Raw genomic sequence first — 18660 nt, 5'->3', positions numbered from 1 at the left:
GCTGACCCTCCCACCTACCCCGCCACGTCCCGCCTCCTCCAAGACGCTGCCTTAGAAGCAGTCGGTAATGGTTCACGGGAGGAGAGTCTTGTCCTCTGGGGAACTGTGTATGTCCCTCCTGCCCTATTCTTGAGCCCCGACTTTCTCAGGAGACTCTGCTGCCATCCCAGTTCCCGCTCTGCGCAGAGAAAGGTCACTGTAATTGCTGGGCACTGTCATTCCAAGCCTGGGATAAGTGTATGAGAAGGGTGACAGGAGCCCTATGGCCCAACATGGCCTACCCCCATGCTGACATCTTGTTCCTGAGCCACCCTCAGGGCCTCTGAAACTAGTGCCCAAGAAACATCTGCAACAGATTGTGGTCAGTGGTTTAACCAGAATGACCAAGAACAGTACCCTTTCTCGAAAGCAACAGGCAAAAAAGACTCCACAATAGTTGGAAGACACAGCTCTTTAATAGCAGCAAGTCAGCACCCATGCCCCTAGGGGCCACCGAGCTTGGGTACCATTGTGGTGAAGGGGAAACAAGGGTGAGGACACAGCACCAGTGAGAGAGGAAAGTGGCTGCTGGCATCCTGGGTGTCCCGGGGTGTCCCCAGAAAGCATAAAGGCAGGACGCGGAGGCCCTCCAACACATCTGGATGGCAAGGCCCCTGGCAAAGCCGACAAAAGAAGTGTGCCCCCTGGTGGCACAATCCAAGAGGAGATTGGTGGTGGTGCTACAGGACAATGTGGCCACCAAAACGCCACATCTTTCAGTCCTTCTATCCGAAGGGAGGGGAAGCATGCTCCATGACCCTGAAAACTCCAGACCTGGAAGCACTGGTTAGACACGCCCCAGGAGAGCAACTGACACAGCTGTGCCCATTCCTTTGCCTCCAGCCCTGAAGGGATCTTTCTGGAAGCGGTAGTGCAAGCTAGGAGGCCACAGACAGAAGCGGCTTGGGGCCAGGGGACACACTGCTGCCACTGTCTCAGCTTCCAGGGCCTCCCAGCTGCTCCAGGAGGGCCCTGACCTCGCCCTCCACTCGAAGCAGCTGGGCTTTGCGCCAAGGATTAAGGGTGGCTCCTCGGTTATCTTCCAGATCCCGCAGCAGAAGCTCCAGGTGGCGCCGGACCCGGCCCCGATCCCAGCTCTTGAGGTTCCGCTGGACTTCACCCAGGATCACTGACCAGTACTCGGACACTGCTGTCCCCTCTGTCAGCGACACCACGACCTGGGCACTGCCCTCAGTGGTGCTCCCCGAGTCCCGCAGGGCCTGGCGGCACTCTGAGCTCAGCTCGTTGAAGTAGAGGCTAGCAGGAGAGAGAACAGTAGATGCTGTTCAGCTCTGAGAAGCAGGGGCATAGGGTGGGTGGACAGAGAGTAAGGGGTCTCATAACTGTTCCCCTGGCTGTGAAATGCAACGGGGTAAGTGTCTGCAATAAACCAGAGATGGAGGGTGGTGGCCGCTGGGAGGCAGGGGTGACGCTAGAATTCAGTGGGACCAGGGTCAATAGAAATGGGGCCACTAGGACCCTAGGAGAAATGGTGGTGGAGAATCAGGGCAGGGGAAGGGCCAATCACCAAGGGTCTTTGGGGAGATGGAAGTGGAGGGCAAGACTCACTGCAGCAGCTCCAGGGAAGGGTGCTCCCGGGCAGCCTTGGCTAAGGCCAGGGCCGCTGTGTCGCCAGCACCGTTGTAGGCCACATTCAGCTCCTGTAGCTGCTGGTTACGGTCTAGCTGGGCAGCCAGCAGCTCCAGGCCCTCATCCCCAAGGCCCGTGTGCAGCAGAGACAGGTGTTTCAGCGAGGTGTTTCCCGCCAGCCCCTCCAACAGCAGGGCCACACCCGCCGCCGTCAGCGGGTTGTTGGACAGCCTAGGGCCACAAGCACCCCAAGGTTATGAGGGTCCCTAGCAGATGCCCTGTGCTAAGCACTGCGACTTGGGCCAAAACGGTGCACCACTTGGGGCAGAGACCAGCCTGGACACAGAGAAATGCAGGCCCAGGAAAAGAGCATGCAGAAACGGGGGTGAGGCTCACTGTAGGGGAGGGAGAGTGGGGTGGAAGCCGGCTTCTCCCGCCCCTCCTCCCGCCTTCCATTCTCCTTTGGGACTCCCCTCTTCCCTCTCCCCTTCCTCGTCACCATGTCCCTTCTTGCTCCTTTTTTCACCCCCTTCCAGCCCCTGCTTCACCCTCCCTTCCTGCTTCCCCATCCCCCGCTCCCTCCCTCGTCATTCATCTCCCCTTCCCCCAACCCAAAATCAGGAACCCCGCTTCTGGGTTGCTACTAAATCAGTCAACACTGGGAGCATCTACTGAGTGCCCAGCGTCAGGGTCATCCTTGTGAGGCGACAGGGAAAATCCTGGGAGGGAATCAGTGGCGTTGTTACCAGGTAACCAGCCTGGGTGTTATTCCACCCCCACCCCAGGCTGATTTTAGCCACGCAAGAGGCTTTCTTAGCACCAATTTATTGCTGGTGGCATCTTTCCCCCTGCCTGGCTGCTTGTACTAGACGTCGTGGGGTGGGGAGCAGGTCAAGGTCTACACTCCCGCCTTCTTTACGACAGCATGGGTGTGCCTGTTCCAGGCATGTTGGGAGGTGGGGAGCTCACCCTTGATCTTAGCTGGCCAGAAGGATGGAGCCCCCCACCCCAGGGCACTCACCGCAGGGTGGTAACTTGGCACTGGTCATGCAGCAGCAAGTCTCGGAGGTCCCTGCAGGCCTCGGGGCCCAGGCTGTTGAGCTGTAAGCTGGAGCAGAAGGTGGACAGAGAGGAGGTGAGAAACCAAGGAAGGAGTTCGGCATGGAGCCTGCCCACCCACCGGGCCCCTCCCTCGCCATCCTGCCTCTTGTAGTCCACAGCTGTGTCCCCTTCTGTAGCTCTTGTCACCTCCACCCGCACCAGATTTCACCCCACCCCCTGGTCCTTCCTCACTCCCTTTGCTTTCCCAAGCACCTTCTCCTCCACCCGTGCACGAGGACAGGGCCTCACCCCAGCCTCCGGGCACGCAGGAAGACAGGCCTGAGCGTGCGCAGCCCGGCAGGGTCCAGTTGGCAGGAGGCCAAGTTCACCTCGTCCAGGGCATGCCTTCCACTGCCCAGGACAGCTGCCACCACCGAGCACTTGAGGGGTGTCATGCGCACGCCCGCCAGGCTGAGCTGGCGCAGGGAGCCGAGCACCTCGGCGGAGAAGCGCTGATTCTGGAACTCATAGTGGAAGAAGAGGTGGTCAAGGAGCTCCGAGGGGGGCAGCACCTGCCGGCCCAGCTTGCCCAGCTTCTTCTTGATGGCCTGGGCATTCTCCAGGGCATCCAGGGTCTTGATGGGGCAGCCGAGCTGAGCCAGCAGTCCCCGGTTATGGGCAGAGAGAAGCCCGCCCATGAACATGGGGAAAAGCTCAAAGACCTCATCCTCTGTGGGCTCGTCCAGGTGGCACCGGGGGCCCTCCACACCCAGGATACTGGCACCCATCTGGTCCAGGACGTCGTCGTTGTAGTAGTCCTCCTCTCGGAACATCTCCAGCACCATGGCCTGGGCCACTGCCTCGCGGCTCTTACCTACCACACGCCCGAACACACGTGGAACCACCTGGAAGGGAAGCAGGGTGAGGGCGCTGCAGCCTAGTGCGTGCTGCTTAGCCTTCTGGCCTAAGCTTAAGGTGCAGTCTTCCTGACTGCTCCAGCCTGATGATCTCCCTTAAACTCGAGCACGATTTGTCTGATCATACTCCTCCCCCTGCTGCAGCACCTTCTGTGGCTCCCCACTGCCCATGTGGAATATAAAACTTTGCATAGGGCTTCCCTGGTGGCGCGGTGGTTGAGAGTCCGCCTGCCGATGCAGGGGACACGGGTTCGTGCCCCGGTCTGGGAAGATCCCATGTGCCACGGACCGGCTGGGCCCGTGAGCCATGGCCGCTGAGCCTAGGCGTCCGGAGCCTGTGCTCTGCAACGGGAGAGGCCACAGCAGTGAGAGACCCAAGTACCGCAAAAAAAAAAAAAAAACTTTGCATAATTTGGCCCCAATTTGACCTTTCTGGAGTCACCTCTCAACACTCATCTCACGTACTCCAGACACTGGGAAACTCTTTCTTTTTCCCAAACACCCCATACATTTTCAAGCCCAAGCATGGCGGGAAGGAGTTAGCATATATTATGCATTCAGCTTGGTACCGGGCTAGGTGGTATAAATACATCATCATCTTTTTTTTTTTTTTTTTTTTTTTTTTTTGCGGTACGCGGGCCTCTCACTGCTGCAGTCTCTCCCGTTGCGGAGCACAGGCTCCGGACGCGCAGGCTCAACGGCCACAGGATCACAGGATCACGGGCCCAGCCGCTCCGCGGCACGCGGAATCCTCCCAGACCGGGGCACGAACCCGCTTCTCCTGTATCGGCAGGCGGACTCTCAACCACTGCGCCACCAGGGAGGCCCCATCATCATCTTTAACATCATCATTGTCATCACAGCAGCGATGACGGATGTTGCTCCTACTGCTTCAGACCCTGCACGATTTGGCCTCGTGAAATAAAATTCATATTTTAAGGAAAGATGAGAAAAATTTAAACATAAAAGTTTTCTCTGCCCATTTGGGCCTCCTCCCTCCCCTCCAGTGTGCATTGTGCATTTAACTAGACCTCCCCAATGGCAGAAATACCCGCTCAATGATAAAGATCAACTTTTCTCCTTCTGGCGCCAGCCATATAACTCCTTAGAAGATAACATTCCTTTCTCAGTCCTGTAAGGGGTCACAGTGACCCACCACTCGCCTTGTATATGCAGACATCTTTGGTGAACTTTATGTACAAGGCCAATATATCATTTTCCTTAACGATAGAGATTGGTGCAGAACAGACTGCTCAGAGACCTGAGGAGATATTGGGCCTCACCTTGTGGAAGATCTTAGCCACAATACTTACTTATGATCCTATTAATACTACTAGCTATATTACTTGTATTTGCCTATTTTATAAGATTGTTGTTTCTTGCATTACCAAATGTGTGACTGAGCCTCAGATAAAATTAATGATGATTAGGTGACTTGAAACAATTGATCAAATATATAGTTCTATAAGATGAATGACTGTAATAGTGTAACTCTAGATAAGGGAAGAAACAAGAGGGAACCGTTCCTTGGATCATAACGGACTAGTGAGACAGGGGGTCCAGAGGATTTTGGCTACTGTTAAGAGGGTCTAGTCCACTAATAGCACATTGAGTGACCTATCAATGAAATCCTTGCCTGACCTGGGAATGAGCATTCCTAGTGCTGTGGAACAAATTGGTCACGAAATGCCTCCCAAACCTTGGTTGAAACTAAGACTGAAAGGGAAGGGATTGTACAATAAAGAATGTTGCCCACCACCCAGTTCTACAAAGTCAAGTCCTTAGCCACTGCAGTCACTGGCTACAATAACCTTGAAAGGAATTCAGGGCGAAGATCAGGATAAGGCACTTTGTGCTTTGGGAAAACTGACAGAACTGGTCCTTAGATATTTCAGGAGAAATTTTTACGAACCCGGATTCTTGCATCTTTCCATACTTAGAAAAGCACTAAAACCATTAACTGAGATGTCTGTTCCTCGTGACTAGGTGCAATCTTCTACTGCGATGTATGTTTGATTACACATACTTCCGTTGCCAAAATCACATATACTGAATACGCTGGCCTCCCTCTTTTTTATTTTTATTTTTATTTTTTTGCGGTATGCGGGCCTCTCACTGTTGTGGCCTCTCCCGTTGCGGAGCACAGGCTCCGGACGCGCAGGCTCAGCGGCCATGGCCCACGGGCCCAGCCGCTCCGCCGCATGTGGGATCTTCCCGGACCAGAGCACGAACCCGTGTCCCCTGCATCGGCAGGCGGACTCTCAACCACTGCGCCACCAGGGAAGCCCTGGCCTCCCTCTTTATGTCTTTGAAATAGTTCTCAGAACTCTCTGAGAGACTGTCTCCTGGGTTATAATCCTCAGATTGGCTTGAATTAAAATTTCCATTTCTTTCTTAGATGTGTTAGGGAACCGTTGACTAAAACCACCCACCTTGGCCAGGCACGATGATGACCACTTGCATGAGTTGTCTCATAACAGGAGGTCCCAATAAGGAACATGGTGGTGCCGTCAAAAACTAGAGAATTCAGGAGGGGCCAAAAAGAGGGAGGAGAGCCAGCCCCATAATATTGTCCTACCAACCTCCCAAAATCCTTCGTGCTGGAATCCATCTTGGCTGAGACACGCGTGCCACCAGGAAGGACCTTGAGTCAGACTAAATAGGGGCCAAGCAAGATGATTGGCCAGAGACAACCCAGAAACTAACCCCATTACCATAAAACCTGAGACTACAAGCCACGTGGCAGAGCAGGTCTCCTGGGTTCCCTTACGCCACTGCTCTCTGTCTGGGTGGCCCTTCCCAATAGCCTTTTGATTTTTCAGTACGTGTGTCTCCTCAGACAATTGATTTCCAAGTGTTACACAAGCACTCGCTCTCAGGGACTTCTCTGGTGGTGCAGTGGTTAAGAATCCACCTGCCAATGCAGGGGACATGGGTTCAAGCCCTGGTCCGGGAAGGTCCCACATGCTACAGGGCAACTAAGCCCATGCACCACAACTACTTGAGCCTGCGCTCTAGAGCCCACGAGCCACAACTACTGAAGCCCGCACGCCACAACTACTGAAGCCCGCGCGCCTAGAGCCCGTGCTCCACAACAAGAGAAGCCACCGCAATGAGAAGCCCACTGCACCGCAATGAAGAGTAGCCCCCGCTCACTGCAACTAGAGAAAGCCCGCACACAGCAACAAAGACCCAATGCAGCCAAAATAAATAAATAAATAAATAAATTTATTTTAAAAAAGAAAAAGAGCTCGCTCTCAGGCCCTGGAAGGGGTCCCCCTTCTGGCAACAGATGGACTATTGATCAATTTTTCATTGACAGGCCCCTGTCAACCATGGCGCCTTCATGACAGCCTCTCACCCTCACTCACTCTGCTCCTGTCCTCTGGGCTTCTCTCTCTCTCTTTTTTGTTTTTTGTTTTTTGACAGTGCCAAGATAGTTCCTCCTTCAAAGCTGTGCCCTCTTCCTGGAGTGTTCCCCCCCACACACCCAGTTCTTCTGGCTAATCCTCCAGGGATCAGATTAAAAGCCCTTCCTGCAGAGAGGCTTTACTTATCCCCCCAAACCAGGTCCCCCCTCCCCCTTACATACTTCCATAGCACCTGGAACTTTGCTTTCCAGGCACTTCCCAGAATTTTTAATCACATAGTTACGTTGACATGTTTATGTTGAGACTGTATGATCAGAAAAGGCAGAAACCTGGCGTTCTGTTGCTTTTTCCTCCGAATCTAACACATTGCCTGGCACACAGCAGGCACTCAAATATTTGTTGAAGAACTGAATGTTTGTGAGGTTGGCGACATCAGCTGCCATCCTTGCAATGGTTCTGAAAGGAAAGGAGAGGTCCATTCCTCTGGCAAGAGCCACCAGGTTGTTTTGTGGCACCTCCTCTCATGTGTTTTCTTTACTTTTTACAGGCGAGGTTCCCACCATGGAGGTTATAGTGCCCCTCCCCCAACAAGCATCTGGAGACAAGACACAAAAACTGTCACTCTGGGAAAATGAATCAATAGGCTCATGAAGAAACAGATGGGACCCATCCTCTGCTAGGCAACCCTCCCTCCGAGAGGGCTTGGGGGTGTGGTGCCCCCTTAAGTAACTGAGTGGCTTTCTGAATCCTGTCAGGAGACCACAGCCTCTCACTGCAATCCAGAGGAGGCAAGCACATCCTCAAAGGGGTGGGTGGCCTCAGCAATGGCCATTACCTCCTTGCCTGAGGCAATGGTGTAAGAAGGGATGGGCTGCCTGAGACTGTTTTTCTGTTTAACTAACAAATAGCGCTTACTATGTGCCAGGTCCTGCAGATGAAGACATTTAATCCTCATATTGGGCCAATGATATAAATTCTATTATTATCTAATATTATTCATTTAACAGATAAGGACCTTTGGGCACAGAGAGGTTAAGTAACTTGTACAAGGTCACACAGCTAGTAAGTGGAAGAGCCTGGATGTGAACCAGGTAGCTGCGTTACAGAATCCCTGTTTTTAACCCTGAGGCTTTGCTGCCTATAAAAAGGAAAACTTGTTAAAATGTTGTCAGCTCACCAGGGCTCTGCTTCCCCAAGACCGATTACTGAAACATTTCTAGAGCAGACCAGGGTTACCTAGCAAGGCGCCATAGCTTCCTAGAAATATCCATAGTACATCAATTAAGCTTGGCAGAAAGAGCACAGGATTCAGAACCACAAAACCTGCACTCAGATTCCAGTTATTCTCCTTACTATCTGAGTGACCTTGGTCAAGTTACTTAGCCTCTGTGAGCTCCAGTTTCCTCATCTATAAAAGGGATCATAGGGCTTTCCCTGGTGGTGCAGTGGTTAAGAATCCACCTGCCATGCCAACGCAGGAGACATGGGTTTGAGCCCTGGTCCGGGAAGATCCCACACGCCACAGAGCAACTAAGCCCGTGAGCCACAACTACTGAGCCTGTGTTCTAGAGCCCAAGAGCCACAACTACTGAGCCCACGTGCCACATCTACTGAAGCCCGTGTACCTAGAGCCCGTGCTCCGCAACAAGAGAAGCCAGCGGAACAAGCAGTCCAAGCACCACAACAAAGAGTAACCCCACCTCGCCACAACTAGAGAAAAGCCCACGCACAGCAACAAAGACCCAATGCAGCCAAAAATAAATAAATAAATAAATAAATATTTTTTAAAAAGGGATCATAATTATATTTCATTTACAAGGCACCTGGCAGACATCCGCCGAGAGTGGCTACATCTTCCCATCAAAAACTTAGTACATCCGCCCTGCTCACAGCACAGTCCTCAGGCCTGTAATTTGGTTTCTGGAGCAGACCTGCACCCAGGACCGACTGTCCTAAGCCAATTACCAATGCCATTTATCCTCCTGGTATAAATGAATAAAATGGTATCTGCTTTATAAACCTGTCTCTGGTGATTAAGTTAGGAAGAGACATCACTCCCAGAGTCTAATCACCTCTGAGGAACAGATACAATTGGGTTTCTGGACCTGCAAAGCACAGGACAGACCCTGGACAGTAGTGACCCCTGCCGCCCAGCAACAAAGACTAGGAGGAGAGAGGCAAAAAACAAAAACAAACAAAAACAAACAAACAAACAAAAACCTATCATTAGAGTTATGGGATTGTTATGAAAGTCCCTGCACCCTTAGATTCCCCTCCAAGCCTTCCCCAGCCTGTGGCTTCTCTCTCCCCCTTCCTTATGCCCCATTCCCACTAAAAGCCACATTGCCCAAATCTGAAACAGAGCCAAGAAGAGGATTCACAGTCATGCAGGAAGAAGCACTTTCCTTCTGGGGAGGAGCCAGGGTGAACGAGGAGGATGGGGGCCGGCAGCCTGGGATCCTAGGGCTGTTACCTTGAGCAGGTTGAAGAGCAGGGGCAGGGCCCGCAGGGGCAGCAACTTGGCCATGATGCCCAGGACCAGGCTGACATCCTCCCCGACACGGCCCATGAGCTCGGCCACCTCCTTGCCCACTCGCTGCAGAGTCGTCTTCCGCAAACCCAGCACAATGTAGAGGGCAGCCAGGTATTCCTGCATGGCGGGCACAGTGAACACGAAGGTACCCAGGTGCCCTGGCTCAACGCACGGGGCCAGAAAAAACCTCAGGGCATCCCGGCGGAACACATGCAGCAGCTGAAACCCCTCTTCCGTCCGGATGCCAGCTTCCAGGCAGCCACGGACATCCTCTTCAGAGAAGTACGTCTTGCGGGAGGACACCCCCTCGTAGGCCAACTTGCCCATGGTTCGGGCTGCATAGGCCATCAGGGACAACTTGGAAGGGTCAGTGCTGTCCAGCATCTCCCCACTGAAGTTTAGATGCAGGAAGCTGGTGTAGATGCTCGTGAGGGTCTGGCCAGCTGGTGTGGGAGCGTGCAGGAAGTGCAGGGTGGCACAGACAAGCCAGCAATAGGAGGGCAGGAAGCAGGCAGCGGCGATCTGGTGGTGCCCCTCCAGGTTCCGAGAGAGCATCTGCACCAGGTGGTCACGCTGAGCCGGCGTGACTGAGACCCCCCCAGCTCCGTGCCCGCAGTCTGGCTGGTTGAAGCGGAGCTGAAAGTAGAGCTTCTGTAGGTTGGTATCGGAGAAGCCACAGATCTCGCCATAGCGGCCCACATACTTGCTGGGGATGCGGCCGATGGCAGAGGGCCGGGTGGTCACCAGAATGCTGGCCTGGGAAGAGCATGGTTGAGAGTTAAGAAAGACCCTTGTGGGCTTCCCTCGTGGTGCAGTGGTTAAGAATCCGCCTGCCAATTCAGGGGACACGGGTTCGAGCCCTGGTCCGGGAAGATCCCACATGCTGCGGAGCAAGTAAGCCCGTGAGTCACAACTACTGAGCCTGTGCTCTAGAGCCCGCGATCCACAACTACTAAGCCCACGTGCCGCAACTACTGAAGCCTGTGTGCCTAGAGCCCGTCCTCTGCAACGAGAAGCCACCGCAATGAGAAGCCCGCACACTGCAACGAAGAGCAGCCCCGACTCGCCGCAACTTGAGAAACCCGTGCACAGCAATGAAGACCCAACGCAGCCAAAAATAAATAAGATAAACAAATGTATAAAAAAAAAAAAAAAGACCCTCGTGTCCTGATTGCCTCACTTGCCAGGGAGTCCCTGAAGACTGAGTGTTCAAGGATGAAGATAATGATGACCACGGTAATTATAACTCACACTTACTGAGCACCCACTATGATCCAGGGCACTGTGCTAAGCACTTCAGATGCAGTATCTCATTTGTTCAGTACAACTCAAGGAGAGAAGGAAACAGAAGCCTGGAGGAGTTACTGACTTGCTCAGTCCCACAGCTTGGAAGTGCGGGGGCAGGATTTGAACTAACCCAGAGCCTACGTTCCTACCCATTAAACATGCAGACTCAGGACACGAAAATCCTGAGGGGGCAAATTGGGGACAGTGGAGGTAGAGCAGGGTGCACTCACCTCGGGCAACATGTATTTGCGTAGCAGGTTGACGATGATGGCAGCTGGCGCCTCTGGCTCCTCCGGGTCACTGCAAAGCCCTGTGCCCGCCAACCGGAAATCAAGGTTGAGGTGCTCCAAGCCGTGGAGCACAAAGAGCAGGCAGGAACCAGCAGCGGCCATCAGAGGCAGAATCTCCTTCAGGGGTGCGTAGCGCTGGGCCACAAGTTGGCACAAGGAGACTGGCTCAGGGCCCAGGGATGACAGGTCCTCGCAGGAGAAGGGGATCAGCAGCTTGAAGGTTGGCAGCCGCCCGTAACACCAGTCCAGGACCATCTTGCGCACCAGCGTGCTCTTGCCTGTGCCCACCGTCCCGTAGAGCACCACTGTCTGCACGCGGCACCCACAGGCATCTGGGTCAAAGAGCTGAGACAGGGCCAGTGGGGGGAGCCCAGCAGAGGGTGGCTGATGCTCCAGGGCCAGCTCAGCCAGTGGGCGAAGCAGCTCATCAGGGGTGCTCTCGCGGATCACAGGGTCTACGTGGACCGTGTCTAGTGCAAAGGTTGGGCCGAACTGGCGCTCTTCCTTGGGCAGCCGGCTGAACCACTCGGCCAGGTTCTGGCGGTGCCGCTGGATAGCTTCTGGATGGGAAGGCAAAGGGAATATGTCAGGGAGAGGGGCTGAGAAATGCAGGAGCTTAAGGAGGTGGAAGGGTCAGGTTGTGGAGTCAAGACACAACGCCAGGAGATGCCAGGACCCAGAATGGTGCTGGACACACAGGACTCCCTCAGACTGTCCAGAAAGTTTGGACCCCTGTGGCAGAAAGTGGGAAGCCATGGAACGAGTGAGGGTGAGTCTGGGCTGACTGGCTGTATGATTATCTATGTGTGATCTTCACCTGACAGCTAGAGGCAGTGTGTTGAAGGTAGGGATGTTATATTCCCCCCAGTGCTTTGTACATCGTAAGTGTGTACTGCATGAATGTTGCAGGAAGGGATACATGGACAGATGGATAATGGGGCCAGGGAGAGTGGGTCCACTAATGGCTGATTGTAATGGATCCTCTCTACCTCCTTCCTGCTTGTTTCTCTCTCCAAGCCCTTCTTCCCCACGCTCCCTGAACCCACCCCCGCACGGGGAGCCCAGCAGCCCCTCTCCTCAGGCTGACTGAGGAGCCAGTCCCTTTACCAGCTGCAGCGATGCCCTGGAACAACTGTCCGTGCCTCCCTGATGGGGGACCACTGCCCGCTGAGCTTCCGTGATGGCGTGTAAAGGCCCTGTGAGCAAGGAAAAGGGATGAGCTGGGGCTTGGCTGTTGGGCTCAGGCTCTGCACAGGCTCAGAGTCCAGGTCTGCCTGGACTGATGAACTTCTGGCTTCCTGAGATCCAGGCCTGACTCTGGACAGCTAAGTCCAGAGCCTCATCTGACTCTCATACCCTTCCCAGGGCCTGAGGTCTTGCCCCTACCCCTCCAGTCCCCCACTGCTGACTGCCTGCCTGGAACTCAGACTGACCACTGCCAGACTCCACCCACTTCCCACCAGTCCTCCCTCTGGCTGACCACTGTGACTTGTACTATGGATGATATAAGCTAACTTCCCCTTAGGCCTGGTAGCGGAGTCTGTACCCTCTCCAGCCCGGAAGACCAACTCCCCCCAGGAGATCAAGCTCTCTCCAAGTCCTGACCCTTCCCAGGCTACTCTGCTGTGCCCAGATGTGTCCTAAGGTATGACACTGAGGCCTCACCTAGGGGGCCCAAGGGGGCGCTCCCCTTTAAGGGGCCAACTCCAGTGGATCAGGAAGGGGATATGTTCACCTACAGAGAGAAAGCAGAAGGAAGAAACAGCATCCAGAATTCACCCACATTAGCTCAACAATACACAGACCCCACATCTGCATCAAATCCCCATCATTTGCTCTCATAGCATCGTGTACTGCCCCTTTGTAGCAGTTATTATGAAAGTTTATATTTCATTATGTAATTATTTGATTAACATTCATTCACACACTCACCCCCATTCCTCCATGAGAGCAGGGATCACATCTGTTTTGGTTCACAAGTACCTACTTAGAACTTAGCATGGGGTCTGGCACATAGCAGGCACTCAATGAATATTCATTGAAGGCAAAATGAAATCAGACAAGTGTTCCTGGACTTATGTAGCTACAGGGACTCTCAAAGATCATCTAGTCTGACTCCCTTAGTTTAGGATGGGAAAAAGGAAACTCAGGGAGGTACGGTGACTTGCCCAAGGCCAACAGCTAGTAAATCACAGAGCTGGGACTAGCATGCCTGGTGTCTGGATCCCTTCTCTCTTGGAGGTGCCATCTGGACTCTGGAAAGGGAGAAGTGGCAACAGAAACCCCTGCTTCCTGCTCACCTGCTGGCTGGAGTACTCTTCCCAGACCAGGGCCCCAAGAGGCCCTAGGCAAATGGCAGCCCCACCTCATGGCAGGAGAGAAGGTCCGGGCCTGGGGGACTGAGCACACCACCTTCTATCCTGTTCTGCTGCAGGAAGAATGGTGTGAATGGACCCCACACACCCCCACTTTCCCACCCCACCTCTCATGCAGGCCAAGGGAGGCCCTTCCTCCTCAGGAGAACATCAGCCTTTCCTTAAATGCCAGCATCGCCAAAGCCCTGGCCTGGCTTTCAGACCTCTCTCCTCTACATTCCCCACCTGAGTGATCCTACCACCCACTGGTTCTCCCCTGAGGCTTCACGATCACCTTTCTCCCGAATTCCAGCCTAGTGAGCTGTTTTATTTAGGTGTCCTTTTCTTTGTTTGGCTGCCAGCAAGCTCCTATGAGTCCTGTGTTCATTTTCAGTGGCTTTTCTGAGCCAATGTTTTCCAGTAACAATCATCCACTCTCCTCTGAAGTTTTCCCCTAGCTATCAGGTCCTTTTAGCTGAGTTTTAATGGTTTGATCATTTTATCTTCTCTGTGACTTTTATGTAACCTGCCTTTGAGGCTGGCATACATTATAGATAAGTGAATGAATGACTTCCTATTTGATATCTCCATATGGACATCCTGCCAATGCTTCAAGCCGCACCTCGCAGGACTGAACTCAGCATCCCTCCTCCCCTTCCAGTTACTTTATTGCAAATCTTCCCAATCACATGATTTCTACTCGAAATCTGACCTCTTTGTCTTCAAATCCTTCCCCCCTCCTTCACACAATGGAAACAGCCCTGCCGGTTCCTCATCGCAGTACTTTGCCAGCCTGTTCCTATTGCATAATCCTTACCACCCTGTGCTAACTTAGACCCTCCACCTCCTTACTGGCCTCTGCCTTCAGCCTCATTCCATTCCCATCCCTGATCCCAGACACCAATCGCCTCCCTAAAATCCTAGGTTATGTAGCGTCCAAACACCTGGCCCACACCAGCTATTTTCCTGAGTTTCCCCCTGACTCGTACCTCACCGGCCAGGCTTACTGAATTCTTGCTCCCACTTTCCTAACTTTGTTCATACTCTTTCATCAGCTTGGAATGACCTTTCTCCCCTGTCAGAGTCCTACCCAATCCTTTCAGAACCTGCTCAAAGGTCCTCTCTCCTGGGAAGTCTTTCCTGATCCCTCTGAGCTCCCTTAAATGAAGCATACAGCTATCTGGCACCTGGTCTCCACTGAGATGTGACTCCTTAAGGGCAGAGCACACTTGGGGAGAATTGGGTGCATTGGGCCCTATTACCAGCAGGACCAACCAGTGGAGGCGAAGCCTGGGGCTCAAACCAGGAGTCCCGGGGTCGGGGGCGGGGTGGGGGGAGTATAGAAGGGTTAAGAGAAGGCCCTGGAAGGCTGGAAAAGCTTGGGGAAACTAGCTCAGTGGGATAAAATCAGTTGCAGGGCCTCTGACTCAAGATGGGACTGGCGGTGGGGTTGGGGGTAGGGAGGCCAATTGTCGGAAGATCACCGCTGGTCTCCAGGGCAGTGAGAAAAGGAGAGGGCACAGCAGGAAAGGTACGGGCGGGGTCTGTGCTCGCACAGGTCCAGAGCTCCTCCTCTTAAACTGGGTCCCAGCTTTCCTAGTTCTAGTTGGTTTCAGAGCCCAAGAGTAAAGCCCGCCTGAATGCCCACCTCTCAGAGCACCGGCTGCATCCCACGCATCCCCAGCCGCCAGCTCCTAGCGGCACTAGCCCAGCACCGCCCCGCCCCTGCTACTTAGACCTTTACCGCCGCTGCCCAGGCCCGGGAGCCGGTCGCCGCCAGAGTCTCCCGCTTGCTCCCAGAGGCCCCGGCGCGCGCGGCGCTTCCTGCACGCCCCGCCCGCCTGCGCGGAGCCCTGCCAGCCCTGGCATCCGGCCCGGCGGCGGGCAAGCGCGAGCACGAGCCCAGGCGCTCCGGGCCGCCGGCTCCTGGGAGGAGGGAGATGGCGAGAGGGGCTAGTGTCCCGGAGAGCAGGCCCGGGGCGGGGACTTCTTCCCCATCTGTCTCTCCTCCCCCCACCCTCAGTGGTACAGCCCTCCATCCAGGCGGGCCCTGCCTCGGAGACTGCCCTCTGCAGGTCACTAAGCGCCAATTCCATCCCATTACTCACCACCTCCCAGGCAGGGCTTCTTGTTATGCCCATTTTACAGATGCAGGAACTGCAGCTCAGAAGGGTGAAATGACTTGCGCAGGTTGACCCAACTAGGAAGGGGAAGAGCCAGAACAAGAATCCGGGGCCTGGGTCTTCCTACCTCACCCCCGGACCTTCCCGAGGCGACCCCCATCCCCCATCCCCCACCCCCATCCCCAGGGCATTCTTCCCTCTGGGCCTCTTCACCGCTTCAGGCTGCCTCCTTACAGAGATCTGAGTCAAGGTCTTCTTGGGTCCTCCCTCTGTACCCGGCTCTCTTCAGACCCCACACCTCTGTGTATGGCTTCTGGTCATTTGGGTCAAGGCAGGCAGAAGAATGGGGCTGATGGACAGCTCCCACCTCAACCTGCTCCTCTTGTCTAGCACCCAACCATAGCCTGGCCCTGGGGCTTCCTGGTCCTCAAAGCCCTCAGCCTCATCCCTGTGCTTCCATACCGGGCACACCCAGGGCCCACGTAACCGATGGAGGAGCCTCCCACGACCCACAGCCAGGGCATGCCTCCACATGCAAACACAGGTTGCACTGAATGGAGGTGTACAGTCGGGAACTGGTAGAGAGGCGCCTTGGACAGGGCTGAGAAGAGGGCTTTATGATCTCTACCCTCCGTCCAGACTGAGGACAGTGTGGATATTTCACTTATACATGTAAACATCTGTTCTTTCAATGAACACGTGGTATTGGGCTAGTATCGAGCAACCAGAACAAGGTGAACAGGGACCAGACCATAGCAGCTCCCCTCCAGGGGGCCCAAATGATGGTACTTCAGAGGGAGATGGAAGCTTTAGGAAAGCCTGGGAGAGGAAGTTACTAACTGCCTCTGGCACAGGAGGTGACATTTGAACTAGATCTTAAAAAATAAGCTGGGGGACTTCCCTGGTGGTCCAGTGGTTGAGAATCTGCCTTCCAATGCAGGGGACGTAGGTTCGATCCCTGGTCAGGGAAATAAGATCCCACATGCCGTGGGGCAACTAAGCACACGTGCGGCAACTACAGAGCCCACGCACTCTGGACCCCCTGCGCCACGACTAGAGAGAAGCCCACGTGCAGCAACTAAGACCTGATGTAGCCAGAAACAAATAAATAAATGAACATTAAAAAAATAATAAGCTGGTACTCAGTCATAAAAAAGAATGAAATAATGCCATTTGCAGCAACATGGTTGGACCTAGAGATAATCATACTAAGTGAAGTAAGTCAGACAGAGAAAGACAAATATCATATGATATCACTTATACGTGGAATCTAAAAAAATGATACCAATGAACTTACTTACAAAACAGAAATAGAATCATAGACATAGAAAACAAACTTATGGTTACCAAAAAGGATATATTTGGAATTTGGCATTAACAGATATACACTACTACATATAAATTAGATAAACAACAAATAGCACAGGGAACTATATATTCAATATCTTGTAATAACCTATAATGGAAAAGAATCTGAAAAAGAATATATATGTGTATATATATACATACATGTATAACTGAATCACTCTGCTGTACACCTGAAACATCATAAATCAACTATACTTCAATTAAAAAATAAAAATTAAAAAAAGCCAGAGAAGGGAAGGGCATTCAAGGCAGCAGGGAAAAGAGCACATTTGGTTTTAACAAAGTTCTGGACGAGGAGTAGGATGGGGTGAGGGGAGAGGAGGTAGAGTAACTGCTGTGAATGTGATCTTAGGGGTGACATTTCAGGCCTGGAGGGCTCCTCTAGCTTCACTCCACGTACCTAGCCACGTGAGACTGACAGGCCCCTGGCTGCGTTACTGGACACAGCTCAGAGCAAGACATTCCCCTCCCCCACCCCTCAGCGGGCACGACAGCCATGTAGGTTTTATTAATAACATATAATTTGACTGGCCTCTTGCAGACAGAAGTACTGTGAGTCACACTGTGGGCACGTGCTCTGTCGTCGGACCTCAGGATGGGGCAGCAGGTGCTACAGAGCCACAGCACAGAGAAGTGCTTTGGTCATCTCTGCCCTCCAGCACCTTGCACAGACCCTGTCACAGAACGCAGCTGCGTTGAAGGAAATGACCTCTGGGTCCAGGAAGTTCGGCATTCAGGGAGAGTGGGCCCATTTCAAAACATGCTTGGATGCCCCCCCGCTGCAGGTTACTGAGACTGGGGGGAGAAATCGCAGGTGGTTCTCAGGGGCAAGAGCACAGCATCTTGAGAGCTTGCTCAAGTCGCTTCTCGAAGCCTTGGTTCCCTTCTCTGTGAAAGGAGGAAATGATCATACTCATCCTAGTAGCCTCATGGGGTTGCTCCAAGAATCAAAAGAGCTTTCTTCGCAAATATGTGAGCCACTCTACGAATGTTCTCGGTTCCTGAATGGCCCTTGCTGGCTCTGGAATGGCTGTTCATTTCCTTTAGCTCCAAGGGGAAGTTACAGATGTGTGAACTTATAAATTTTACTCTTTGGGGAGTATTTTAAATTTCATCTTAAAAGAGAAAGAGCAAAAATGAAGAATCTTAAGAAAGACTATATGGTGGCAGAATTTTGTGCCCTCTGACTTTTAGGAGCCACGTATTGGTGTCATTCCAGGGAGAAGGTGGCACCCAGAGTGCCCCCGCAAGCTAGCTAGAATTCCAGGAGCTAGGACTCAGACTTCCCACATCCCATTCCCATGCCCCACTTCCCACCCCCCACTCCCACCCCCATAAGAAACAAAGTTAGTCCATCTCCAGGCAAGCACCCGTCCGGTCATAGATTGGGCCCTACCCTAGCCCGGGGCATAGCACAACTAGGGTATTCCAGGCAGCCGGCAGAACTGACGGCAGCCCCTTCCTTCAGTCCCCAAGCTCAGGATCAGGAGGGAAGAGGGAGAGACAATGTACTGCTTCTTGGGTCATCCTGCCACCAGCCCTCAAGGCCTTCTGGACAATTGCCTACTCCAAATCTCAGGCTACCAGAGCCATTTGTAGTCCTGGTGGTTGATGGCTTGGCCATGGGAGTGTGGTTCGGTAGGAAAGAAGCGAGGAAGAAATGAGGAAAGTTGTGCTGAGACCTGTGGGGTTCCTGCCACTTTCATCCTGGGGCTTAGGTCGCTGGGGCTTTCTGCTTCTCACTGCC

General features: G+C 53.4%; 1 protein-coding gene across 3 annotated transcripts; it reads right to left on the bottom strand.

The window, feature by feature from the left end:
• Nucleotides 1-436: 436 nt before the first annotated feature.
• Nucleotides 437-15250, bottom strand: NLRX1 (NLR family member X1). 3 transcript variants are annotated; one of them, XM_082626505.1, is made up of 10 exons: nucleotides 15167-15250; nucleotides 13369-13496; nucleotides 12734-12803; nucleotides 12176-12264; nucleotides 11009-11628; nucleotides 9432-10247; nucleotides 2980-3575; nucleotides 2651-2737; nucleotides 1609-1860; nucleotides 437-1296 (listed from the first exon to the last, which is right to left on the bottom strand). In XM_082626505.1, the coding sequence occupies exons 2-10, from the start codon at nucleotides 13436-13438 to the stop codon at nucleotides 975-977; spliced, it is 2922 nt and encodes a 973-aa protein (XP_082482631.1). In that variant the 5' UTR covers nucleotides 13439-13496; nucleotides 15167-15250; the 3' UTR covers nucleotides 437-974. The 3 variants fall into 3 exon arrangements, with proteins under 3 accessions (XP_082482631.1, XP_082482632.1, XP_082482633.1); XM_082626506.1 differs by lacking the exon at nucleotides 15167-15250 and adding an exon at nucleotides 15071-15166; XM_082626507.1 differs by lacking the exon at nucleotides 15167-15250 and adding an exon at nucleotides 13718-15064.
• Between the last annotated feature and the right edge of the window lie 3410 nt (nucleotides 15251-18660).

The sequence above is a fragment of the Mesoplodon mirus genome (genome assembly GCF_964341445.2).
Source record: "Mesoplodon mirus genome assembly, chromosome: 7".
NCBI lineage: Eukaryota > Metazoa > Chordata > Mammalia > Artiodactyla > Ziphiidae > Mesoplodon > Mesoplodon mirus.
The sequence above is the reverse complement of the archived record's forward strand: the minus strand, read 5'-3'. Positions and strand labels throughout refer to the sequence as shown.